The 24,392-nt window shown below is 37.6% G+C and overlaps 5 protein-coding genes across 9 annotated transcripts; 2 read left to right on the top strand and 3 right to left on the bottom strand.

Moving 5' to 3' along the window:
* Nucleotides 1-387: 387 nt before the first annotated feature.
* Nucleotides 388-3,980, top strand: LOC112189272 (calmodulin-binding receptor-like cytoplasmic kinase 3). 2 transcript variants are annotated; one of them, XM_040513468.1, is made up of 8 exons: nt 388-530; nt 624-1,490; nt 1,610-1,819; nt 2,096-2,358; nt 2,693-2,858; nt 2,941-3,030; nt 3,110-3,408; nt 3,546-3,980. In XM_040513468.1, exons 2-8 carry the CDS (start codon nt 1,178-1,180, stop codon nt 3,753-3,755), a joined length of 1,551 nt encoding a protein of 516 aa, XP_040369402.1. In that variant the 5' UTR covers nt 388-530; nt 624-1,177; the 3' UTR covers nt 3,756-3,980. The 2 variants fall into 2 exon arrangements, with proteins under 2 accessions (XP_040369402.1, XP_040369403.1); XM_040513469.1 differs by having other exon boundaries at nt 392-530; nt 659-1,490.
* A 248-nt stretch (nt 3,981-4,228) lies between these two features.
* Nucleotides 4,229-8,058, bottom strand: LOC112189945 (putative chloride channel-like protein CLC-g). The gene is made up of 6 exons (XM_024329343.2): nt 7,565-8,058; nt 7,314-7,491; nt 6,800-7,062; nt 6,307-6,576; nt 5,075-6,203; nt 4,229-4,637 (listed from the first exon to the last, which is right to left on the bottom strand). Exons 1-6 carry the CDS (start codon nt 7,912-7,914, stop codon nt 4,494-4,496), a joined length of 2,334 nt encoding a protein of 777 aa, XP_024185111.1. The 5' UTR covers nt 7,915-8,058; the 3' UTR covers nt 4,229-4,493.
* A 2,325-nt stretch (nt 8,059-10,383) lies between these two features.
* LOC112190966 (nucleosome assembly protein 1;1) lies at nt 10,384-12,960 on the bottom strand. 4 transcript variants are annotated; one of them, XR_005807621.1, is made up of 10 exons: nt 12,563-12,960; nt 12,278-12,316; nt 12,078-12,161; nt 11,891-11,960; nt 11,714-11,783; nt 11,419-11,606; nt 11,276-11,316; nt 11,070-11,110; nt 10,786-10,914; nt 10,384-10,687 (listed from the first exon to the last, which is right to left on the bottom strand). XR_005807621.1 is itself a non-coding variant. In XM_024330485.2 (10 exons), the coding sequence occupies exons 5-9, from the start codon at nt 11,774-11,776 to the stop codon at nt 10,797-10,799; spliced, it is 528 nt and encodes a 175-aa protein (XP_024186253.1). In that variant the 5' UTR covers nt 11,777-11,783; nt 11,891-11,960; nt 12,078-12,161; nt 12,278-12,316; nt 12,563-12,960; the 3' UTR covers nt 10,384-10,687; nt 10,786-10,796. The 4 variants fall into 4 exon arrangements, 2 of the variants coding, with proteins under 2 accessions (XP_024186253.1, XP_024186252.1); XM_024330485.2 differs by having other exon boundaries at nt 11,199-11,316; XM_024330484.2 differs by lacking the exon at nt 11,891-11,960 and having other exon boundaries at nt 11,199-11,316.
* Nucleotides 12,961-13,746: 786 nt separating this feature from the next.
* Nucleotides 13,747-18,402, top strand: LOC112186197 (synaptotagmin-5). Its single transcript, XM_024324554.2, has 12 exons — nt 13,747-14,157; nt 14,243-14,293; nt 14,402-14,522; nt 14,869-14,990; nt 15,104-15,205; nt 15,930-16,004; nt 16,296-16,375; nt 16,496-16,646; nt 16,751-16,981; nt 17,249-17,545; nt 17,664-17,777; nt 17,882-18,402. Exons 1-12 carry the CDS (start codon nt 13,948-13,950, stop codon nt 18,026-18,028), a joined length of 1,701 nt encoding a protein of 566 aa, XP_024180322.1. The 5' UTR covers nt 13,747-13,947; the 3' UTR covers nt 18,029-18,402.
* Nucleotides 18,403-18,644: 242 nt separating this feature from the next.
* On the bottom strand, nt 18,645-22,967 carry LOC112186198 (bifunctional purple acid phosphatase 26). The gene is made up of 10 exons (XM_024324555.2): nt 22,811-22,967; nt 22,259-22,485; nt 21,777-21,977; nt 21,447-21,558; nt 20,957-21,183; nt 19,940-20,078; nt 19,624-19,844; nt 19,384-19,505; nt 19,068-19,229; nt 18,645-18,910 (listed from the first exon to the last, which is right to left on the bottom strand). The coding sequence occupies exons 2-10, from the start codon at nt 22,448-22,450 to the stop codon at nt 18,835-18,837; spliced, it is 1,452 nt and encodes a 483-aa protein (XP_024180323.1). The 5' UTR covers nt 22,451-22,485; nt 22,811-22,967; the 3' UTR covers nt 18,645-18,834.
* Nucleotides 22,968-24,392: the final 1,425 nt, after the last annotated feature.

The following is a 24,392-nucleotide window of genomic DNA, read 5'->3' as shown; positions in this document are numbered from 1 at the left end:
GAAGGAAGGGGAATGAGGGAGAAGAGAAGGTACAGATTTTATTTAATTTTTTTTTATCTTTCATTTTGTTCATTTTTTAGAAGGGCAAAGTTGGATTTAAAAAATTCTAAAAATTGTTAGAGATCTAAATACTATTTCAGAAAGTATGAATAGAACTTCTCTTCTTATAATAAAAAAAAATAAAATAAAAAATCCCTTATATATATATATATGTATAAGCAGAATGACCAAAACACCCCTGGGTTGGCGTCGCCCGCAGATGATCGGGTAGTTTCCCAACGGTCAACATTGAGCACTTTGTCCAAATTTGAGGTTTATATTTTCAGACGTCAATAAATTTATTAAATGCAAAAAGAAAAAGAAAAAAAACTCACGGAGACGGCCTTGGCGGGTTACATCAGAATCCCACCATCTTTCCTCTTCTTCATTAGTTTTTTTCACCGCGTTCGAGGCCGGTCTTTGTTTCTATTTCTGTAAGCAAGCAAGCATCATCAGCTTTGCCTCAGCTTACCTATTATTCTCTTGTTCAGGTTTGGTTCTCTTATTCAGATGCTTTTTACTTGTTTTGTTCCTTTACTACTGGTTGGATTGTTTTTGAAGCTCTTGTCTTGCTCTTTGTATAGAGCTTTTATGGATGTTGGGTTTGTGAGTTTGGCAGAGTTCTGATGTGGGCTTGTGGTTTTCTGAGTTGGGTTTCAAGCAGTTGAGTGAAAGATTGGAGCTTTTGGTTGTCTGAGGTTTTTTGGGGAGGTGGGTTTGAATTGGTTTTTGTTGTTTTGATCAGTGACAGCTTTCTTTAATCATCTGAAGATTTCATCTAGCGTATCATGAATTGAGGTTCAAGATTGCTGATATTGAGTGAACGGTTTTGTATTAGACTTGGCTGTATGGAGCAATTTGAATTGGTACACTATCCGTAACATTGCTGATCAAGATGAAAGCTAGCAGTGAGTTTTGATCGGCTCCTTATTTGTTTTTTGATTATGTGATTTGTAGAGTTTGGTTGGATTTGCAAGTGATGGTGAAACACTGATGTTGCATATATAGAGGGGTTGGAATATTTGAACTCAAAATTAGTGAACTTTGGGGTTTCTATATTTGGAACTGCATAAGGTTTTTGGAGAATGTGAAAAGGTCTGTGTCTGTGTGGTAACAAGAAGAATAGAAGAATACAGGGATGCTTTGTTATCATTTCGTTGAGAAAATGGAAATTGTGCATATTATTCCGTTAAGAATGGCAATAACTATGTTAAGTTTGTTGATGTTGGTACAATTGCCAGCAATCCCTGCCTCTGCGTTAGTCATACAGTCAAAGGTTTGTAAGGACCAGTTTGCCTATGCGACTTCTAATGGTAAGGACTTGTTTTACATAAATGGGAATTCAGTGGAGAAAGCTTTATTCTGTAATGCTCTTCAAACATACTATGCAAATGGTTGCATTTTGGAGGGGTGCCTCAGAAGCAGCCATTGTGGATCAGTCATTTCACTAGGTATGCACTATTACTGAATGTTGCTTGTGTTTTTTGTTTCTATGATGCTATAAATCCACAGGAAGAAAACCTTTCGGACATTTATTAAGTGTGGCTCTTTGATTTTCCCTTCAAAACAGGAAGAAAACTTATGCAAAAGGAGTTTGAGGATGAATCCACTTTCCATCATGGAGAAAACAAGAACGCTTCTGAATCTATGTCCACGACTAAAACAGTTGCAATAGCAGCAAGTGGAGCATTATTGGTGTGTTGTGTTTTCCTTTGTCCCTGCTTTTTTAAGAAAAGGACAGAAGCTGCTCAAAATGTTCTTGCTAAGGACGCAAATTCAAGTAAGTCTCTTACATTTCAACTGTGTAGTGGAATTTATAACTACAGGTTATTATGTTGCCATAGAATTGTTTGATCAAATGTTCCGGTTTACCATTTGAATGCATTCAATCAAAAATTAGATAAATAATTCTCTCCAACTTGTCCATACTGTTACAGTGTTATGTTTACAATTCTGCAGACTGTTGCACTTCCGTGTCCATCCTAGATTAGTTGTTTACTTAATATGACTTTTTCCTTTCATATATTGTCAACACTAATTGATTATCCTCTTGCAGTGGATAATTCAGCTTCTTCTTTTGAAGTGAATCATGCCGCTGAAAAGATACCGGCCAGTCCACTTCGTGTACCACCTAGTCCTAGATATTCAAACTCTCCAAAACTCAGTAGACTTGGGTCTGTACATCTCAATTTGAATCAGATTGCCAGGGCAACCCGCAACTTCTCAAAATCACAACTTATAGGTGAAGGTGGTTTTGGAACTGTCTACAAAGCTCGGCTAGCTGATGGCCAAGTGGTTTCTATAAAACGTGCAAAGAAGGTATGGACAGTTCATAATCTGGAAACTTTGTTGTGGGTATTAGTGAAAAGCTGATGATTATTGGTTTTCTTATGAATGGAAATACCATCCAAGGGGACATTCTAGCTAGTAAAACACTAGTATCACCACTTGGGCAATTGCAGTTGTTTCTGATTCACTCAATATGTTGATAGTAGGAGTTAGGGATTAGCTTGCACAGTAGGATTTTCTCTTTAGTTTTTGTTCCAAACTTATTAATTTTCTACATAATTTTAAATGAGAGTAATATTTGAGTTGACTTTATGGATTTCTTTTTTATATTCCCATCTAAATGAACATGGAAACTTTGTCATAGGAACTCTTTGAGAATTTGCAAACCGAATTCAGTACCGAAGTTGAACTTCTGGCCAAAATTGATCATCGGAATCTTGTAAAGCTACTAGGTTATGTGGATGAAGGAAATGAACGACTTATCATTACAGAGTATGTGCCGAATGGTAATCTCAGAGAACATCTGGATGGTAAGCCACTGGTACATAAAAATAAGTAACTTTACTATAGGAAGTAATGGTATCATAAATAATTGTGTTGCTACACTGACAGTTCAACATGGGAAAACCCTGGAGTTTAATCAGCGACTTGAAATAGCCATTGATGTTGCTCATGCCCTAACTTATCTTCATCTGTACTCAGGTAAGAATACTCTCCATTGTATTTATTGATGTGCATTTGAACTTAATTGATCCCTAAGCTGTTATTCATCTCACAACAGAAAAGCAAATTATCCATCGAGACGTGAAGTCATCCAACATTCTTCTGACAGAAAGCATGCGAGCCAAAGTTGCTGATTTTGGATTTGCCAGGCTTGGTCCGATGGATGCAGATCGAACACACATTTCTACTAAAGTGAAAGGAACCGTTGGCTACCTAGACCCGGAGTACATGAAAACATATCAACTCACCGCCAAAAGTGATGTCTACTCATTTGGGATATTACTTATAGAAATTGTGACGGGTCGTCGTCCAGTGGAGATGAAGAGACCAGTTGAAGAGCGTGTCACTCTCAGATGGGTAAGGATCTTGTATTCCCTTCTTATCCCTTGATTAGTAATTGATTTTGCAGCACAGCTTTAGAAGTAGAACATGAAACAACAAAATGCAGCCCAACTGTTATACTAATATGCGCATCTTATTTTAACACTGCGCAGGCATTCAAAAAGTTGAACGAAGGAAGAACGTGGGAATTGATTGATCCTGCAATAGAGGAAGCTGTAAATGCAGACGTACTACAGAAAATCTTTGATTTGGCTATCCAGTGTGCGGCTCCAATTCGAGCTGATCGGCCAGACATGAAAACAGTGGGGGAGCAGCTGTGGACAATAAGGGCAGACTACCTGAAAAGTCTCAAAAGAGGATAGTAGTATCGCGAGAGGCATCTCCCTCCCTCTCTCTGATTCAATCAGAGCTGTATTCAACTGCCCTGTAAAAATTATATTTGGTTCCGACACAGTTTGGTTTTGATTTTTGCCTTTTTCTCAGCATCATTTTTAACCATGGAACGTTAGACACTTGAATGTTGAGAACATTGGCATCCTATAAAGTTGTGGTTGAGATATGGAAAGATTGATTAGCTCATTTCTGTTTCCTGGACTCTTCGAATAACCATCAGCATATTGCTCGCTAATATCAAAACCATCACATTCCCAGCTAACCAAGTTGTACATTGTAAGGTGAATGAGATAAATTCAAATTTGGCACAAAGAGATTTGAAATTTCTGGGTCAAATTTCTTGACCAAGAAATTTTTCTTTATTATTATTATTTTTTTTATCTGGAGACCAAGAAATTTCAAAAGAGTAATTGTATTTGTATAGATCATCTGAGCTTTACGGTGTTCCGCAATGTGCAAATACTTCATCAAAGGGCAAAAATGCCACGATTCATGGTTGACCATGAGAAACTTCATTCTATTCCTAGTTAACAATAATGTTTTTTTGCAGTGCATGATATATACTATTCCTCTTTAGCAGATACCTCTGGTGAAGAAATTGATAATTAATGGTACAGCTTGTCATGATTTTTGTAACCTAGACAAGAAAGCTGCAGCTCAAATGAGACTATTTACAATTACCTTTTCAAGGGATAGTAAGTTCTAGACTAAGATAGCCTAAAAGATTTTTCTCGAACGGGCAGCCGGAGTCTTAATCTTTTCCACCTGCTACTTACCAGCGTAGGGTGCAAGCGGAATATATGTTCTGGCATGAAGTCGTGCCTTGTCAATATGCCCACTATAGGAGATCTCTGCAAAGGAGCAGGATTACAAGCAATTAGTAAGAGAGCTAGGAAAGTAAATTGTAACAGCAAGTAACATATATGAGAAATTGTAGATACTGATCATATATATAATGGCGCCATAGTGGCATTTGGATAAGATAACTGGAGGCACTGGTTGCCAAGTATTTATTCTAGTCAGCCAAAACTGGATCTAGTAGGTAAGCTCGTTGAGCAAATTGAAAAAGATCAACATGATCTATTAATCTAGTAGAAACAGTGGTAGAGGATTGATAATTTGATATATAACTAGGGTAAATATAGGCAGTTCATATACAGAACAAGGATGTCATGTGAACTACAAGAATATAAATGCGCAATGCAATGCAATGAAAAAGCTGATTCTACAGAATACCATATTTTGTAGTTTTAAAACAGAGACACAGAGAGAGGATGAAATCACTTACACAGGACATCTTTGGTATCACTAGAAGGTGCCTCAAACCAACTTGTCGGAAAAGTATGAGAGCCTTTGCTAATGACATTGTTTCCACAACGGTATAAGGTGAAGCGTTAGTAAATGGATGCAAGTCTATGTACATTTCCATCTCCTCCTCAGTCAGTTCTATGTCTTCTATCTTGTCACCATTGCCTGAACCCCTCTTTGCAAAATCCTCCGACGAAAACTGTCTGAAGGCATCAGTAGTCGTCCGCACTGGAGTAGACACAAAAGATTTCTTCTTCAACAATTCAATAAGATGGGCACGGAGGACCAAACCAAACAAAACAGGAGGTTCAGGTGGTGGAGACTCATCAATTACAGGGAAACCATTATGCCCTGTAGTTCTGAGAACATGTACTATATTACCAACTTTCTCAATGCCATTAAAGAGTTGAAGTGGCCCAGTCACTACGTCACTTACTGTCAGCTGCCTCAGATATGGTTCAGCATGACCCTTTAAATATGGAAGACCCTTTGCTTTCATAATAAGATTGTATATGTTACCATTGAAAGCATCTGCTGTGGTCTTGGAAACAAGAAGAACTATCATTATCAATGGTAGCAATAACAGATTATTGGTCAGCTCCAGAATAATTACACACAAAGACACGGTCATCCTCATGGTTCCACCAAGTAAAGAAGCAGCCCCCAGCACAGCATAAAGACCATGATTGAGATCTGTGTATGAACCCACCAACATTCCAACAAAGCGGCCATATGATGCACCAGTCACAATAACAGGTACAAACAAACCAGCAGGAACAACAACCCCATAGCTAAAGATACTTAAGAAAAAGCAGGAGATTAAAAATATGAGAACTGAGGAGTATTGAAACTCGGTATCAGTGTCCTTGCTGAAAAGATTTCTGATGGCATCATCATTTGTGTTAAATATGAGGCTGGCAAGGTCATTATAGTGACCAGGAGGACATTGGAACTTCTTGTAGTTACCGGACCTTCCAATTGTAGGACAGGCCTCTGATGCATCAGGTGGGCAAGGTCGGCAAGATGCAAGCCATGGCAATCCAAAGAGAAGACAAGATGTGAAAATGGAAATTGAGCAAGCAAGAAGAACTTTATAAAAGATGCCTTTCCTGGAAAAAAAAAATAAAGAAAAAATCAAGAGGAGTGCAAAACAGAGTGTTGTACAACATTCTGAAATCACTAAAATATGCAAGACATCACCAAGATGCTTACTCGTGGATGAGATTGTAAATTCGGAGAACTTTTGTTAATAGATAATTGTAGAAGCTCCCCAATATGCCACCTACAAATGCCAGGAGTAGCACAGGAGGCACATCTGTTAGGTGATAAGACATATTCGATGAATATACGTCAAACATTATCAGGCCTCCGGTACCAAATAGCCCACATTTTCCACTCAAGCAAAAATCAATCCAAGCTCGGAGCACAATCGCAATTACAGCTGTTGTGAAAAAAGCTCTCCACAAAAGGGCTCCTCGCCACCTACGGAACGAAACATTGGTTAAATTTCATTATTTTAAATATCTTTTCCCAAAAAGCTAATCACTCTGGTTTGCTTTTAATCGTCTAATCAATAAACTACATATAGTTAGGTCTTGAATGTTGTCTCAACAACATGTAATGCATAGGATGCAAAAAGTATGCAAAGTTGAGTATTGGAGACATTAATTTTGATCACACAAGAACAAACAGCAAAAACATGTACCAAGATGCCATCTCTTCAAGAGCAAAGAGCAGACCACCAACAGGTGAACGGAAAGAGGCAGCAATTCCAGCAGCTGATCCACAAGTCACAAGATCCCTACGGTCTCGATCATTCTTGAAGTATCGTAGCCACTTCCATGTCAAACCATGCTTCTTTGATCCACCCTGTCCCAACAATGATGCAACACATGCACCAGTATGCACCATCGGCCCTGCCTTCCCAATTAAAAGAGACGATGACACAGCAGTAATACTGCCAACTATCTGAACAAAAACCAAAACCAAAACTATCAGTATGAAACTATGGCAATTCATGGACAATCGTTACTAAACAGTTAATCAGTGCCAGCCAGTGATATTACTATGCTGTTGTCAAAGAATTTACCCCATATAAACAAAAACATCAAATTCATCGAATTCTTAGATAATCTCTACTCATATATAAGAGACTAACAATTGATATAATTTCTTTCTGAACTACATTAAGCAAAATTCAACACAGTTTGCAATGTCACCTTTACGATCAAAGTCCGAATTGAAAATATCCCCGGAGCGTCCACTCCATTAAGGTAAGCCTTCACCTCCGGTATGCCGGAGCCGGCAGCCGCCGGCGCCACTAAAGAAGTGATAGTAGACGCAAACACAGTGAGCGCCAAGTTATAAGAGAAGAAGACAACAAACGCCATCCAAAACCTAACAGAAAAATCCCCAATTATCATTCATAATTCGAAAATCAAACCAAATTCGAAGCGAAACTACCACCTACCTCTGCTCCAGCATCATGTTGGAGGTGATGACGAACTTGACGCCGGCGATGTTCTCGACGGCGAGGTTATTGCAGAAACCGATCATTCCGACGATAATTCCGACGAGGAAACAGGTGAACCACTTCATGAAGATGTACTGGAAGACGTGCACGGTCTCACGGCTGCGCCAGTCCTGCTTGAAGAACTCGTTCTCCAAAATCTCGTAGTCGAGGCTTTCGATTGGGGACACATTGGCGCCGACGAGGGCCACCTGAGAGGTGTGGTTGTTGAGGGCGAATCGGCGGCCGGAAAGTAACGGCGCCGTGATTGACTCCGGGTCCTCGCCGTTGTGGATTCCGTTACTCGACATTGTTTCCGTTACGGAAGAGAGAAGGAGCTCAATGCCGTAGAAGCATCGGAATGGTTTTGGATTTCATTTTGTGAGCTCCCTAGTCTCTTTCTTTCGTTGTGAAAGTTCGATACAGAATTCTAGGCTACCTGTGCTTCTATGCTATAAATTTGACGGGCACGTATCAATAGGGACTTCCATTCCAATGTTTTTTTTTTTTTTTTTTTTAAATAAGTTCATAAAATTTGAAAGAAATTAGTAATTATTGTGTTTTAATTCATTTCACAATAGAGATTTTTTTTTTAATTACAGACTTTCGACGAAGCATCACGAGAGCATCTTATCCTAACTGATCAAATGGAAAGGCAATTGAAGCAGTGAGAGAGAGACGGATAGATACGATGTCAATTGAATGATTTGTGGAGATAACAAAATCAATAATGCAGTTTTTTTTCCTAAAAATATATTTGGAACGAGATTTGTGTTAGACATATACAATTAATGATTTGGTACCATAAATTTGATTCTTTATAGAATTTGAATTATGTTATTATTACTATAAAAAAATTAATTCATTTTTTAGGATGAATATTCAGAGAATGACATCGCATTGAGTCGTGACCGATAAGTTATCCTAAACTCTATGCACATAGTGATCCGAACTCAAATTTAATCAATTAATATAAACTCGATAGAGTGAAGTAACCAAACCCTATAGATTCATTGCTTTGTGTGTAAATAGATGTGATATAGCAAGTACCTATAGATTCATCAAATATGACCTCTAAAGTAAGATTACCAATATAAAACTGCATAGAAATATGTAAACAAATAAAATATAATGAGATGATTGAGAAAGTAATCTTATTAAAATGAACTGTGTAACCGTTGATTTTGCATCACGAATGATTGAAGTTATTTTCTTTGCTTTTCAAAAAGAAAATATTATTCGCAAAAGAAAAGAAGAATACTACTTGTTTAGGGCTTCAAAGCCAGCTAGGTGATAATGATTGACTAGGATTATGTTTTCGATTACACTAATACAACAAAAACACTACTAGCTAAAGTGGGATAGTAGTTTAGACATTAGTCCAAAATTTCCTCATTGCATGGCATGATCCAAGCTGTGTATTAATCGCTATTAGTCTGCCGGTGAAAATATCTCTTTCTAATAAAAAAAAAATGACGATAATATCAGTTTTCCTAATAATAATTAGACAGTACTAATCTCTTGTTTGGACCAGTAATTCCAACCTTTCCTCCGGCCTATCTCCTTGTTTGGAGAACTAGTTCCAAAACGACGACAACGATTAAATTCTAATTAATTACAATTTAATTTTAATTCATTATTATTATTATTATTATTATTTTTTGGTCTTAATTTTAGAAGATTCGTAATAATATTTCTTCACAATACCAACAAGAATTCGAACACGGAAATTATCACGTGCGTCGCGCGTGATGAGAATCGTGCAGTTTCAGGATTCAGGAAGGTCGTATGTGGTTTGTCCTCATCTGCTCTTGTGGGCGCGCGCGTAGGGAAAAGGAAACTTCGCTTTTGGGAACCACCAGTGGTGGGTGGGCCACTGCGCGAGGAAACCATGCAGTACACGTCAGCAGAAGGCTCACGCTTTCGGTTAGTTTTACGTCTTGTCGTTTTTTTGTAACAAAGACCTACCATTCCTCTCTCTCACCCACGTGCAACTAGCCACGGGTCTCGTGCTTGTCCTCTTACTGTTCTTATAGTCAACCTCCAATTTCCGGTCAACCCGGGAGCCGCAAAATCTAATGATATAAATCATATGAATATCATTACTGGTTAGAATTTTCAGTATTTATTTATTTTTAATTTAGAAAAAGAATACTTTTTGATATTTCTCGACCTTTTTAGTCTCCTTTTTTTTTTTTTTGGCAAATACCTTTAGTTTGCTTTATAAATCACTCTTTCTTTTTCTATCCTTCGGCAGAAGCAATTGAAGCAACCACATGACCTGTCATAAAAAAACAAAACCATATAATAGACAACCACCAATATATATATATATATATATAGAACCATCCCAATTATTTGCCACTTCTTCATCAGAGGATGGGACTCCACCCAAATTTTCAAATGATTTGCAGCATGATCTGAAATGCCTGAAGTGCAGACTCAAGACAATCCCCGACGTCGGCAAGTTTCTGTTCATGATAGGCTAAGGGTACCTGTTTCATATGATGATGACCTGCTTGCAGGGGAACCCAAAGATGACGCAATTTGAGATGATTTTTTCTGTACCTAAATGTTTGGTCAGAGGATTGGCATTGAGTTTACTCGCAGATGGAGTTATTTATTTGTTTTTACCATAGTTAGAGAGTTGAGTATATTGGCATTACAAACCTTTTTAGATATTACCTGCATTCCATCTTACATGCATGACAATTGATGATTTCAGTTCAACTTGGTACATAGGAGGGTTGGAGGGGATAACGACTATCTTTAAGCCATGATTGGGCTAAACATGAAAACATAAGCTTTAAGCCATGATTGAAATAATTGGTAATGAAAAGATAAACATGAACCCAAGCCCTAGAGTATGGCCTGATCACAAGATCAACTAAAGTAATTCCATGAATGATTCGTGAAACTCGATTTACAAAAGTAGAAGAACCAAGTGACTTCAATACTTAACCCTAAGACATCACTTGGTATTACCCAACAAAATATAATAAGAGTAAAAGCAGAGGTAGCCATATGCCTATGTCAGCATGCCAAAAAATGAAGGAGAAGGACTCTCTCAAGAAGCCTCTACGACTGCAAAATCAAGAAAAATCGTCAAAAAAGCATGTCAACAATGGTTCGCGACACTTAATCCAAAGAATATGATTCAAGTGAGCTACGCCATACTATACCTCTTCCGTATCTACCACCTTGAGCAACGCTCACATTTGCCATCACTATCATCATAATCACTATCATCCTTCTCTGCAAATTTATACCATGATATAGCATGCGGAATGATCTTGTCTCGAAACTTCATACTACAAATCACAACAGCAATATATACATCATAAAGATTCTCATCCTTAAACAATTTTCAGGGCTTAAGCATCTAACGAAAAAGTAATCATTCAAGTCATTTTATTGATTTACCGTGAGGATTAGACATCTAATGCAAAAGAAAATATTCACCTACCCAATTACATAATCTGTCGGAATGTCGCCTTTGAGTTCATCCTAACAAGTTGCATCCATTAAGAAGATAAGAAAAAAAGGCCTAAAATCATCATTAACTAGGAGGTACCATAAACTAATCCAAACTTACAGCTTCGTTGTCAAAAGAAAGAGGATCGAGAGAAGCATATGAATTAAAGAACTTGAAGAAACTTTCACTGCTTTTACCCTGTGTTAAGTTTTGAGAAGGATACCAGTCAATTTTAGTCCTACAAGAAAATAGCACACACTTAAGAAGGAGAAGAAGAAAAAGAAAAAAGAAAAAATAGGAAATATCAGTACAAGTGTATAACATCATGAACTAAAATTACCCTAATGCCTTCAATGAAACAGACTGGTTGTCATCCTTCACCTCATACTTTTTAGTCAACACCTTATTCTTAAAATAAGGATTACGATCGTCAAAGGTGAACTCCAGCTCAAATCCTTTCAAATCTGCTGTCCTACGGGACTCGATATCATTCAGAAAGTTCAGAGCCTCCTTATCTTTCTCTGCAATCTATTAGAAAGAAACAAATAAGATAATGATTGATCAAGCGTCTACAATTGATTAGAAACAGAAGTAAAACAAACGCAGATAAAAAAATTAGATGAAAAATTGCACACCTGCTTAGAAACCATCTTGTTAGCAATCATTGCAGTAAAAGATAGGGATTCCTTTAGCAACATTACATCTCTGCAAAGAAGTCACATTAACCATACGGCATATCAACACATACAACTTTCAAGGCAATCCAGAAAATTAAACCTCTGATCTACAAAAAACAGTTTGGCATGCCTCACCATAGAGAGGCTTTAAGTGGTTTTCCTTAAACTCAGTTTCCCATTGACATCTTTCGACAAAAAACTGATTCTGCAAATTACATTTGTAATAAGACATACATTTGAACTGTAGACATGCATATTCAACTGTTCCGAATCTGTACTCTAAGAAACTATAGAACGTCACATAGCTAAGTAACCTACTTACCATGTCACTATAGAGATTCCGGTTATCCGCCACCCATTTCTTTCTCTCCTCAACAAACAGGTGTTCCTCCTTGACAATGTCAGCCTGCATTATGAATTTTGATCATGTACACTATTCTCAAAAGGAAATGCTACAACTGATGAGGTTATAGATTTCCTGAAAATCTAGAGTTAGGATATAAATTCTGAAAATAAACCCACATGTATCTCTTTCAATTTTTCCCTGCGTTCGACAAAATCCTGCCAACAAAAAAAAAAACAAATATAAAACCCAATCCTGAAACATTGATCAACAAAGTACAATAATGCAGAGTCGTTCTAAAGTACAATAAAATCCAATCAAGAAAAAAAAAAAAAAACTTGCCTTAAATTTACGCTTTTTCTCTGGGTAGAGTCGTTCTACAGTTAAGAGAATGCATAATCGCATGGCAAATAACCCTAAAAAATCAAATACAAATTGAGACGTGAGGTGTGAGGTATTATTACCCATCTTTTCGAAATGGGTTGGGGGACAAGACATCACCCGTACCATATTCTTGAAGGCTTCTCTTGCGGCGGCGGCGTCGTCGTCGTTGGAGACATCATCGTGGATCGATCTCTTTGCCCTCTTTGCACTGATAGAGTCCGCCATTGTCAATTGGAGGCGAGGAGATTTTTTTTCAGAAGGAGGCGGAGAGTTTGGTTGGGGATTTTTTTTAAGTGTGTACCGCACACTTCGCTCGCTCTTTTACAAGGATGTCCCGCTTTTCAAGGACCAGTCTAGGACTGATGGAGCGATCAATCAAATATGTACTGAACTCCGTTGCACCCGTTCTAGTCTAAACGTTTTTGCAACAGACCGAGGAAGCGTCATAGGTCCGGCCCCTTTCTTTCAAGATGGAGGGAAGACCAGTCGATTGTAATATTGAAGCGGCTGATGATATATATATATATATATATATTACGTGCAAACTGGGGCATGCATGAATCTAGTCACTGAGATAAATGTGGCAGATGATGTCTTTTTTATCTTTTATTTGTGGAAAAACAATCTACTTTTCTAGAACTGACACTAGAAAACTTCCACAATAAATATCATTGTATCGTTATTAGCGGAACGGGCCACGCTGATGTTGTATCCAGAGTTCCAGACAACTCACGAAAATACTTCAAGGCGTGATCTGATCCCCAACATCTTATGTTGTCTTGCCTTGAAAACATGCTTCTGCCGCCACCTATCCAAGGCCAATCTGGTATGGTTGAACCATTTAAATGAATACAAGAGTAATAATGTAAGAAACTATTCGCAAGTTCTTATAGTTTCTTTTTTTCTCTTTCGTTTAGAAAGTCTTTCTTTTTTTTCTCTTTCGTTTAGAAAGTCTTACAAAAAAGACATTGTCTGAAAATACTCTTGCGTGGATTGATAGAAGATATACATACCAATTCGCCTGAATTCGGTGTGTAATTAAAGTATACGCTAAAAAAATGAACAATATCATTTCGATTGTAAATGTTGTAACACCGTCATTTCAAGTTTTCAACCGATACAACCGTCATCACACTTTTCTACAATACTTCAACCCATGGCTCATTGCCTCACTGTAAAGAAGTCAAACAGTCTCCTTCTGTTTTTTCTTGTTTTTGGACAAGGAAATTTGAAAATACACCAAAAGAAAAAGAAAATGAAGAGCTCAGAGTCCATGCGGTTCGGCCATGTGGTTCTTCTTGTTCATTTTCTCTTTTGTTTCTTAGAATAGTCTTGTCGGCAAAGCAAAGCAAAGCAAATCCTCTCTCTCCTTTTCAGACCCCACCACCGATATCTCCGCCCACAATCTCCTCCACCACCACCACACTTTGTTTCACCGAATCAAACTCCGACCCGGAATCCAATAATGGGCTTCGTTTTGGGTTTGGTTCTCGGCATCGTCGTCGGGCTCGCTCTCGTCGTCGGCTTCGTCAAGCTCGAGAACCGCCGCTCCAAGCTCCGGTCTCAGCTGGCCACCACCGTCGCCGCCTTTGCTCGAATGACCGTCGAAGATTCTAGAAAGCTCCTCCCTCCTGACTACTACCCTTCTTGGGTCGTCTTCTCTCAGCGTCAGAAGGTTTCAGCTTCACCCTCTCTCAATAGTCAAACCCACTTCCTAGTTTTAGCTCTCAAGTTCTTTTTTTTTTTTGGGTTTGTTTCAGTTGAAGTGGCTCAATTCTCACCTCACGAAGATCTGGCCGTATGTGAATGAGGTAATTCCATCTGGGTTTTCTTTGTCTGTGTTAAAGTTTGTGTCTTTTTTTTCGAAACCAAGATTGCGAAAAAAAGTTTGATTTGGGTTTGTGAATGTGGTGGTGTAGGCAGCTTCTGAGTTGATTAAGGCTTCAGTGGAGCCAATTCTGGAGCAGTACACGCCGATAATATTGTCCTCAATCAAGTTTTCCAAGTTCACTCTTGGTACTGTGGCACCGCAGTTTACAGGTCAGTTCAATTCAATGCAGTGCTTATACTGTTATGTATTGCATAGGAAATTTACTTTGTGCTTTGGTTATGGCCAACTTTATCATGTCATCTAATCGCAATTATTCGACTATAATTCGAACATATAGATAATGTTCATTAAGTGGTTTCTTAGTTTAGAATTTCTAGTCACATTATGGTTGCAAAGATGGTAGTATGTATTCCAATTCTCTTTTATGTGGAATGCGCGGTATGAATGATTGTAGATTAAAGTTTCCAGTTTGTTATGTTTTTAATGTCATTAAAGGGAAGCTTTAAGTTGATGTTTTGCAAAGATTTTCATTAATGAGCTGGTGCTTTGCATTAGGGGTTTCTGTAATTGAAGGTGGAGGTGACAGTGTCACTTTGGAGTTGGAAATGCAGTGGGATGGAAATCCAAGTATAATACTTGCCATTAATACTTTACTTGGTGTATCACTACCTGTGCAGGTAAACTACAACTTAATGCTTGCTGACTTCTGTTTGGTGGAGGTTTTTGAATGTTCAGAAGTTTGTTTTGTTGTCGTGCTTTCACTGTGCATTAATTTGTATTCGATTTGCAGGTGAAAGACATTGGATTCACTGGGGTATTCAGGCTTATATTTAAGCCTCTGGTTGACCAGTTCCCATGCTTTGGAGCTGTTAGCTTTTCCTTGAGAGAAAAGGTGCAGTATCTCTTTCTCGAAAATGATCACCTGGTCAGTTATTGACCAAGAAAATAATGCTCAACCACCCTTGGATGTAAATCCAATGGCAGAGAGAATTATTATTAAGTTGAGGTGTTTTGTTTTCCACCATTGGATGTAAATCTAAGAGTTATTGAGCATAAATTCTTTGGTCAGCAACTGACCAGGTGAACACTACTGATCTCTTTCTAGTGCCATTTTTGAAAGATTTTGGAAGTGAGAGTTGCATGCATGTCAGACATGGAAAAAAAATATTTGCATTGAGATGTAGATTTTGAGTGACAATTTTATATTCTAGGATTATAGGTTTGTTTATGTACAGAGGTTCTAGTTGAATGCAGTTAAACTGTGATCAATTTTATCCTAAACCAAACAATATATTCAGATCTCTTTCTAGGCTATTTATAATGAAATCATCCAGTACATTATTCTAGAAATATTTGGTCTTTGTATGTAATGTTTTTCTACCTGAATTTTATGTAAAATTATTTAGCCTGAATATTTTTAAGATGAGAAACATGGCTAAGCTTTGTCTTGACTAAAAAGAATAAGGAAGTGAATCTGGAAAAACAGTATTCTGCCTAGAAATATTATGGTAACGGGGCTCATAGGCTGGTCCAGCTTCCTCTCTCTCTCTCACATACATGCAGGCCTGTGCATAATTAACTTCTGATTTAGCAAACCTGTTTTTTCTTTATTGTAGAAAAATTTGGATTTTAAGCTGAAAGTTGTGGGTGGTGACATATCTACAATACCTGGACTCCAAGATCAACTTGAGGTATGAGAAAGATCCATAACTTTGCTCCACCAGTTGAATTTGTACTCATGCATGATCTCTATTTGTCATGTAGCATGGTCCTTTTTTGAATATTTTACATGGATGGTTCGATAGTAAAGTTTCATTTGTAATGTTCTGGCTCATAGTTAAGGTTTGAAGTTTCATTTATAAGATCGACAATGTTTCTGAAATTTTGGGGAAATAAATGTGTGATAGTCTTAACAATATGAGAGTAGGTAGATCTTGTTTTATATATCCTGGATTTAATCAAGAGACATGTTTTTTATACAGGGGACAATACGCGATGCCATTGAAGATTCGATTACATGGCCTGTTCGAAAAGTTATTCCCATTTTGCCTGGGGATTACAGGTACAGCAGAATACAGTGAATAATCCTGTATAAGCATGACCTGTGGGGCGGGTGGTTTCCTTTCATTTATTGCATGCTTCCTGTTTGTAATGTTGTTGTTTCCTTTTCTACTTGACTCAGTGATCTGGAGTTAAAGACGGTTGGCATACTAGAGGTGAAGCTTGTGCAGGCAAAGGAGTTGACAAATAAGGACGTTGTTGGAAAATCAGACCCATACGCCTTGTTGTATATTCGACCTTTAAAAGACAGAATGAAGAAAAGCAGAACTATCGTAAATATTCTGCTCCTCTTATTTATTAGTGCATTATATTTATTCATTTCAATTTCTATTTAGTTGGTTTTGAAAGAATAATATTTGTTTCTCTTAATCAACAGAACAATGATTTGAGTCCAATCTGGAATGAACACTTTGAATTTGTTGTTGAAGATGAATCCACTCAACATTTGGTGGTTAAAATTTTTGATGATGAGGGCCTTGGGGCATCCGAGCTCATTGGGTGTGCTCAGGTACAATTAAGCGAACTTCAGCCGGGTAAAGTGAAGGATGTGTGGTTGAAGCTGGTTAAAAGTTTGGAAGTCCAAAGAGATAATAAAAACCGTGGGCAGGTCAGAAGACTAATCTTTATTCTGTGGATCATTATGTAGTAGCATGATACACTATTAATTATACTACTATCTTCTCCTTCTCCTTCTCCTTTTGAATTCATCACTTGGAGCTAGTCATTTTACACCTTTTTGTGGATGGTTTTGTGGTTTGACTTTTGAAATTAGAAGATCATAATGTTCTTTGCTCCCACTACGTATTTTATTGAATGTAGCATGAAAGAAAATTTATATTTTAAGAGTACTTTATCGGTTTCCTTCCTGTTTTAGGTGCATTTGGAGCTGCTATATGTTCCATATGGCATGGACAATGGCTTTGTCAACCCGTTTACTCCCAACTTCTCAATGACCGCTTTGGAAAAAGTACTTAAAAGTGGGGCAAATGGAATAGATGCTACCGAAAATGAAAAGGAAGCATCGCAGAAGAAAAAGGAGGTTATAATTAGAGGTGTCCTTTCAATAACTGTAATATCTGCCGAAGACTTGCCACCTGTTGATCTGATGGGGAAAGCTGATCCTTATGTGGTTATCACCTTGAAGAAATCAGAAACGAGAAACAAAACTAGGGTAGGGTTTTGAATGCCCATAGACTGCAATTACCTTATTGGCCTGTGAAAGTACTCCTGTAGATTCCCATAAAGCTATTTCTTGTTTCGGTTTCCTTAAAGTTTATTGTTTCTCTCAGGTTGTTAACGACAGCTTGAATCCAGTTTGGAATCAAACTTTTGACTTTGTTGTTGAGGATGGATTGCATGACATGCTCATTCTTGAAGTCTATGACCATGATACTTTCGGGAAGGTACTATTTTTCCTTAGTTCTTCATTTGTTGGCTACACATTCCATTTGGAACTGGCCTTATATGGTTATTTGTCAACTAACTAGGTCTTATCTGTAACTTGCAGGATTATATGGGAAGATGCATCTTGACGCTCACTAGGGTCATATTAGAAGGGGAATACAAAGACTCTTTACCACTAGACGGGGCAAAATCTGGGAAGTTGAATATACATCTTAAGTGGATGCCACAACCAATTTTCCGCGATTCTTGATGGATCTCTGTTTGTATGGCCTGCAGTATATTGAGGTTGTGTTATCCGCCTGGTGATGTATACAAGAACACCAAAGACAGCTTGAACCTTTGCACGAGTTTGTTGATTCATTACCCCACCATGTCAAGCACTCGAAGGATGTAGATAACTGTTCCATAACACCTGTCATACAATGTAGTAAAGCTGTACAATGGAATGCATACCAATCAGTTTGTTGGATTATCTAGTTCCTACCTGTTTATTGTTCCTATATTGTATTTTTGGCCCCTTTGTGATCATCCCATTATTTTTAGTGCATATCTGTGGATGGGAACTCTTTGTTCGACTATCGAAACCGAGTTGATGGTATCAGAAGCTATAACATGAGCTTTAGATGACTCTTCTTTTGGCTGATTTTTAGGCTCCTTATTCCATGGTGGTTTTATACCTTGAAAAATCTACCAAGTCATTACTGGTTTGGACTCTGGAAATATGCTTATAAATGGGAGGCTTTTAACGACGAAAGTTTTCTTCAACGAGATTTTATCATCTATCTATTTTTTAACTAGTCTCTTGCTGATGAAATTTTGTTGACAAATGTCTTCTAAGAAAGTGGTGTCTGGAAAGTAGATCCATATATCTAGAACAATTAATCAATAAGAATTAAAGATCATATTATTTATTCAATATATACGAAGTTCAGACGATAAGAAATTCTTTTAAATCACTAAAAAATCCAGTCTAATATTTCCCAGTCTCTGTCCTCCCTCTCATTGAAATTATACCAAGCCATTGTTACCGGTGGTGTCTGATTCCTTATTGAGCTTTCAATAAGCTGCAACTCGATCAATATATTTCCTAGCATAATGCTTCTTCAGTTTTCGCCTTCTGTGATTTCTACCCCTGCATTTCCAAAACTCAAGTATGTCATGTAAAGTTGTGTAACAAAGAAACTGTGCATTGCCGAATCATCAAGTTGAATTGGGTGTAGTAGGGATACAGAATACAGGCATTTCATGCTACTTTTGCACCAGAAATAAAAATGCATGACTACGCTCACCAGTACTGGTTATGCAATACAAATGCATCAGTTGCCATTTTCTTCCCATCATCATTGCGGTTCCAGTGGTAAAGTGCATGTGTCCGGTTATGAATCTCCAGTGTCGAATGCCCATAGCTCGCTTCTCGGAATGCAGAATATTCTGGTTGTGGATCTCTAAACCTATAGAAACCATGGAACAGTACTTATTAGACAAGAATTAGAGTGCTATACGAGAACTTCATAAAGAGTGAATAAGTAATCATGGTGAAGTTTGCCTCATCTTTACTTATTAGAGCAAACACGAACTATAATTAAAGAACTATAACTAGCTTACCTTCCAGCAAGACCTTCTTGGTTCCCTCCATCTCCAACGGTTATGTAGACAGGAGCCGACTTGTCTGGTATGGGGTACTGGTAACCACTAGTTACGTTGTAGTGTATATTTGAGATTCTATACTGCAAAGAATGGAAAGGAAAAAAGAACATGACTCTTATTCATTATGAAGATGAATAGATTATTTGACCCCAAAAAAGATTGTACATTGAGATGACTGGAAGGGTAAAGAAAGCATACTGATCTTTCATATGCATGGACATGGCCAGCAAACACTACATCAACTCTGTAATGAATAAACCAACTCTCAAATACTGATCGCATGCTTTCGCCTTCCATGTAATGTGCATCATTACTATTGTAGATTGGAATATGCATAAGGACTATCAGCCAAGGTGTCTTTTCCCTGTCAACCCTTTCCAATTCTTCTCGCAGCCACATCCATTGAGGCGTGTATTTCACTGATGACAAAGTTATAAACATTTTCGTAAGAAATACAAGCACAAAGAAGAAAATATAAATCCTTTACAAAAATGTAAGTGTGGGAAGTAATTACCAAATGGAGAATAACTGGACAGCACTATTATATGAGCCGAGGCACGTCTGATGGCATACCAAAGAGGATTGCTACTTTTGGAGGCATAATAAGGAGTAGCATACCGCTGAAGATAGTTTTTGAATGGAGTAACTTCCCCCTGGATATGTAAAAAGCGAATAGTTCAGAAAGTAACATTTCCCAAGTTAAACTATGAAAAAGATGCAGGAGTTTTTTAGCACGATAAGTTATATATCATGTATGCTTACACACCATAGAGACAAATCTTTAAACATCAATGGATGTTTACAACAATATTATTTCAAACTGTGTGCTCAGCTTTGTGTGAGGTGATGATTCTTATTAAACAACACATTATCTTCCTAGCAACATAAATAAAGAGTTTAATTAGTTATTTTGCAGAATGATACATAAGTTAAGCAGCAACCTACCATCTGGTACTTGGGATCCAGATAACTTAAGACGAATGTTTACCGACCATATGCTCATGACATTGTACATCACCTCTCTAAATGACTAATCTGGATATGGTTTGACTGAGATAATGTTGAAGTTAAACCACTTAGAAAAGTATCTACTATTTTATAATTAAACAATCCAGTAAAATTATGATGTTGAATGGTTTTTAGGTTTTTCTTTAATTTCCAAAATGAGACGATAAAAATTAACCATAAAAATAACATCAGCTATGATGAGTTCATGTCAGAATGCAAAGGTTATCAAAAGCAAATCCCTTAAATACAGAAACTTCCAGGCTGACCGACCACACAATGAGAGCAAAGGACACGGTACGAACATATCAAGATATTACTTTATGAATGGATCAGGGTGTATAAGTATGTCCATAATGTTAGACCAATGGACACTAACAATAACATGCAAAGATAGAAAAAGACTCCAGAGTGAAAAAAGTTAACTCAGACATTAGACAGTTCTCTAGATATAGCCATTTGATACTTTACCAGATAAGGCATGTACATTAGACAGTTCTCTAGATATATCCATTTGATACTTTACCAGATAAGGCATGTAATCAATTTCGTGATTGCCAGCAGACCAAATCCATGATTGATATGCAGTACTCTGCTCAACAAATCGCCCCCATGAATCCCACCTTATACCAATATCGTTATACTGATATCTATCAGCATAAGAAAGATCCCCAAGAAATAAGACAGCCTGCCCTCCACTCTGCATGTAATGCTCAAGAGTTGACAGGGAGTTAAATGTCTGACCCAAATCACCTGCAACACACAAATAACTATTTATTAATGGTAGCCACAAATTCGAGATTGTCTAAATTAAAAAGAACCTTAGAATATAAGTATCAGACGGTGGTTACAGCATAAGCCAATTTATTAAGGTAAAAGTGCAGTGAGGATGAGATTGGCAGAGTTCAGCCAAAATGCTTGGAATAGCAAGCAAAAACACAACACAAGAATCATTGAAATGGAGAAATGATTTGAAACCAACTTTTTCCGTAAGATTTCCAGATAGAGCAACTCACCTATAATTCCAAATTTGTAAGGAGTATCGGGACTAATCTTTGGAGGTGTTATAAACCAAAACTCTCGAGAAGAATCGCCACTTCCAATTTTGTAGTAGTACTTAGTGTCATGCTGAAAATGAGAAATAACTGATGCCTTATGGAAATGTAATAAAATAAAAGAACAGAGAGAAAAGGAAGTCTGGTGAAATATTAATTTGGCGAATTGGAGTACAATTTATATCTCAACCATACAACATGTCATGTATTAATATATCTCAAGGGAAGATTAAGCCATAAATGAAAATCATACTCAACAAGGTACTACTTGAAAAAAATGATCATATTTACCTCTAGGCCATTAACATGACAGTGATGGATGTATCCAGATTTGTATTCATAGAAGGTGTAGTTTGTTATAGTCCCCTCTGCAGAAAACTCGTACTTCTTCTCTGATGTGCCATATTGTACTTTACTTGTCCCAGGCTCATCAGCTGTAACCCATGAGATGATCACAGCCTTTCCATCATAGTCACCTTGGGTGATATGCACCTGCAAAGAAGGTTTAAAGTATTCAAGAACATCAAAACTCAAAACAAAGAGAAACGACAGATAATGCGATGATACAAATTACAAAGGAATTATATGACTCAAAAGTTAATATGACCATAGCAACCAATTCATCGACTATAATCACAAGCATGAATGCTAACGATTGCACCAATAATCCACTTTCGAGTAAAAAAAGCCTTGATCAAAATCAGAAACCACTAAAATTGCATCGAAACAATAAAACAAACTGACAAACTGAGTCATGTACACAGATCACTCACTTGCTGTGGAGCATTATGACCCTTTGGAACAGAAAACACTTTATGATCAAGCGGAATATCAACCGATGGATACTCGGAGCGAACAAAGCTACTAGTCATTCCTGCATTCCCATATCTCAAACAGCTCAACAACACCAAACAACTGACAACAAATTGAACCAACAGGGATTCCACCCTAGCAACCCCAGCCATAGTTGTGCACTCAGAACATCACAGTTAAGCTAGAACTGCATAGAAAACCCAGAGTTAAAGCATCAACATAGATTCAATTCAAATTTCACCTCACAAATTATGCAACCCAACAACACTGAAATTGTTTATAGCAAGATACACTGATAAAGAATCAAACTTTATTGAAATAAATGGAGTCTGCGCGGATTGATAATACAAAGATATCAACTTTAAGAGGAGAAACAGACTGAAAACACCACAGATTCACCAAAATTCAAATTTTTTTGTGTAAGAACAAAGTTTGAGCTGGAAACAAGAACAATCGTCATTGATCAAATTCAATATGAAATTATTCCCAGAAAACCAAATTGATTTGGGTACCTGAACAACTTGATGAGGAGAGGGAGAGAGATGAAATCTCCAGAAGCTCTGAAAAATCAGTTAAGACTTGAGAGGCGTAGCTTAGCAGCATCAGGTCAGCTGACGTGGCCTGGCCTGGCGTGGCGTGGGTTTGCGGGTAACGATTCTCTGTGGTTGCATTGGAGATCGGCATTGCTTAGCTGGCGGAGTCTGATTTGTTTGGTAGTGGCTGTGGGACCCACGCGGGTTCAGATCCGTGGGATGAGAGAATGGGGGACTGTGGAATAATTTTGTCTGAGTCGCTGGGGGGGAGTGAGGAGCACGTGCCAACATTGGTGGTTTTTGTGAGACCAGCAATGAAATTGTTATCAAATCCTTTGTTACATTTTATGGCTTTTCAAATAATTTTCCGCTTTTCCATGGTTCGAATTCTGTTGATATTGAGTCTAGTAGATTTGGTCGTTTTTCAAACCAGGTATGTGTTTGTGAAATGAGACTTTTTTTTTAAGGCATTATTTGAGCTAAATCGAGCTTTGTTTAATAACGGGTAATTGTTTGAAATCAACGGTGGTAGATTTGAACTTAACTCGGTACATATAAGAGTTCAAGAGGGGATAACGACTTCCGCTAAACATGAACATAAGCTTTAGGCCACGAACGAGATAATGGTTGAGACTTGAGAAGCGTGTATATATATATATATATATCTTGTAGAAACTGCTAGGTCATGATCCTGAGCTTTCTTGGGGGTGGGGGAAACAAAATAAAACTGGAACAAAATCATATGAAAACAAAACTTGCCTTGTGTCTACGCAGATAATCATGTATACAGGGGTGTGTTCTTTCTACTAGAGATTGAAGATGGAACAAACAAAAAGTTAAGAGAATGCTAGATCTTATTGCAAATAAGATTAGTACATAACCCATAGTAATTAACTAACCCTAAAATATATAGTTCAAAATTGAGGTGTGCGATATCATTATCCATCTCTTTGTAGTAGGCTTAGGAATACAAGCCACGCCCGTACTGAAGTCTTGTGGGCTTCCCTTGTGGCGGCCTCGGCGAAAGATCGTTGATCAAATGTCTTTGCACCGGTGGAGTCGTCGTCGTCCGCCATTGTCAGTGACTTGAGAAATTAGAGAGGGAAGAAAGGGAGGAAGACAAATGTGTGGGCGAGTTGTGTTTGGGTTTTGGCCAGGATGTACGTTAATCGTAACTTTAGAATTAGAGAGCTCCTCCTTGAAACCCAAATCCTACCCGAATTATCTAGGAAAGCAAGGAAAATTGTCTAGGAAATGAAAGAATTCATGTTTGAAAAAGTCAGAAATCTAATTTATTGTATGTCGTTATTAAATTAAGTTATTGTGAGTCGGTATAAAAAAAAAACAAGGACCCAAAATTTACCTCTTCTTTTAGTCATCCCAGCCAAATTAAATGGACCGGCTGATAAAATGAAAAACAAAGAAAAAACAGATAAACTTATCGCCTAAATAGACAGCTTAAAACTCAATAAAGTTAAAACACGTTCCTCATTTATCCAATATTAAAACAAGAAAATACACCAAGAATGTTGTAACACTATAGACTCGTGGTCTAAAACTC

Source organism: Rosa chinensis, chromosome 2 (genome assembly GCF_002994745.2).
Source record: "Rosa chinensis cultivar Old Blush chromosome 2, RchiOBHm-V2, whole genome shotgun sequence".
NCBI lineage: Eukaryota > Viridiplantae > Streptophyta > Magnoliopsida > Rosales > Rosaceae > Rosa > Rosa chinensis.
The sequence above is the reverse complement of the archived record's forward strand: the minus strand, read 5'-3'. Positions and strand labels throughout refer to the sequence as shown.

Coding starts and splice junctions, on each gene's coding strand:
- LOC112189272 (XM_040513468.1), top strand. CDS start 1,178: ATGCTTTGTTATCATTTCGTTGAGAAAATGGAAATTGTGCATATTATT. Junction 2,359..2,692: donor CTATAAAACGTGCAAAGAAG/GTATGGACAGTT, acceptor ACTTTGTCATAG/GAACTCTTTGAGAATTTGCA. Junction 3,031..3,109: donor TTATCTTCATCTGTACTCAG/GTAAGAATACTC, acceptor ATCTCACAACAG/AAAAGCAAATTATCCATCGA.
- LOC112189945 (XM_024329343.2), bottom strand. CDS start 7,914: ATGTCGAGTAACGGAATCCACAACGGCGAGGACCCGGAGTCAATCACG. Junction 7,492..7,564: donor AACATGATGCTGGAGCAGAG/GTAGGTGGTAGT, acceptor TTTTTCTGTTAG/GTTTTGGATGGCGTTTGTTG. Junction 7,063..7,313: donor TTCGGACTTTGATCGTAAAG/GTGACATTGCAA, acceptor GTTTTTGTTCAG/ATAGTTGGCAGTATTACTGC.
- LOC112190966 (XM_024330485.2), bottom strand. CDS start 11,776: ATGTTGCTAAAGGAATCCCTATCTTTTACTGCAATGATTGCTAACAAG. Junction 11,607..11,713: donor ACAAGATGGTTTCTAAGCAG/GTGTGCAATTTT, acceptor TCTTTCTAATAG/ATTGCAGAGAAAGATAAGGA. Junction 11,111..11,198: donor TTTCTTTTGACAACGAAGCT/GTAAGTTTGGAT, acceptor GCAACTTGTTAG/GATGAACTCAAAGGCGACAT.
- LOC112186197 (XM_024324554.2), top strand. CDS start 13,948: ATGGGCTTCGTTTTGGGTTTGGTTCTCGGCATCGTCGTCGGGCTCGCT. Junction 14,294..14,401: donor TCTGGCCGTATGTGAATGAG/GTAATTCCATCT, acceptor GTGGTGGTGTAG/GCAGCTTCTGAGTTGATTAA. Junction 17,546..17,663: donor AAACGAGAAACAAAACTAGG/GTAGGGTTTTGA, acceptor TGTTTCTCTCAG/GTTGTTAACGACAGCTTGAA.
- LOC112186198 (XM_024324555.2), bottom strand. CDS start 22,450: ATGGCTGGGGTTGCTAGGGTGGAATCCCTGTTGGTTCAATTTGTTGTC. Junction 21,978..22,258: donor GTCATAATGCTCCACAGCAA/GTGAGTGATCTG, acceptor CCTTCTTTGCAG/GTGCATATCACCCAAGGTGA. Junction 21,184..21,446: donor TTACAAATTTGGAATTATAG/GTGAGTTGCTCT, acceptor TGTGTGTTGCAG/GTGATTTGGGTCAGACATTT.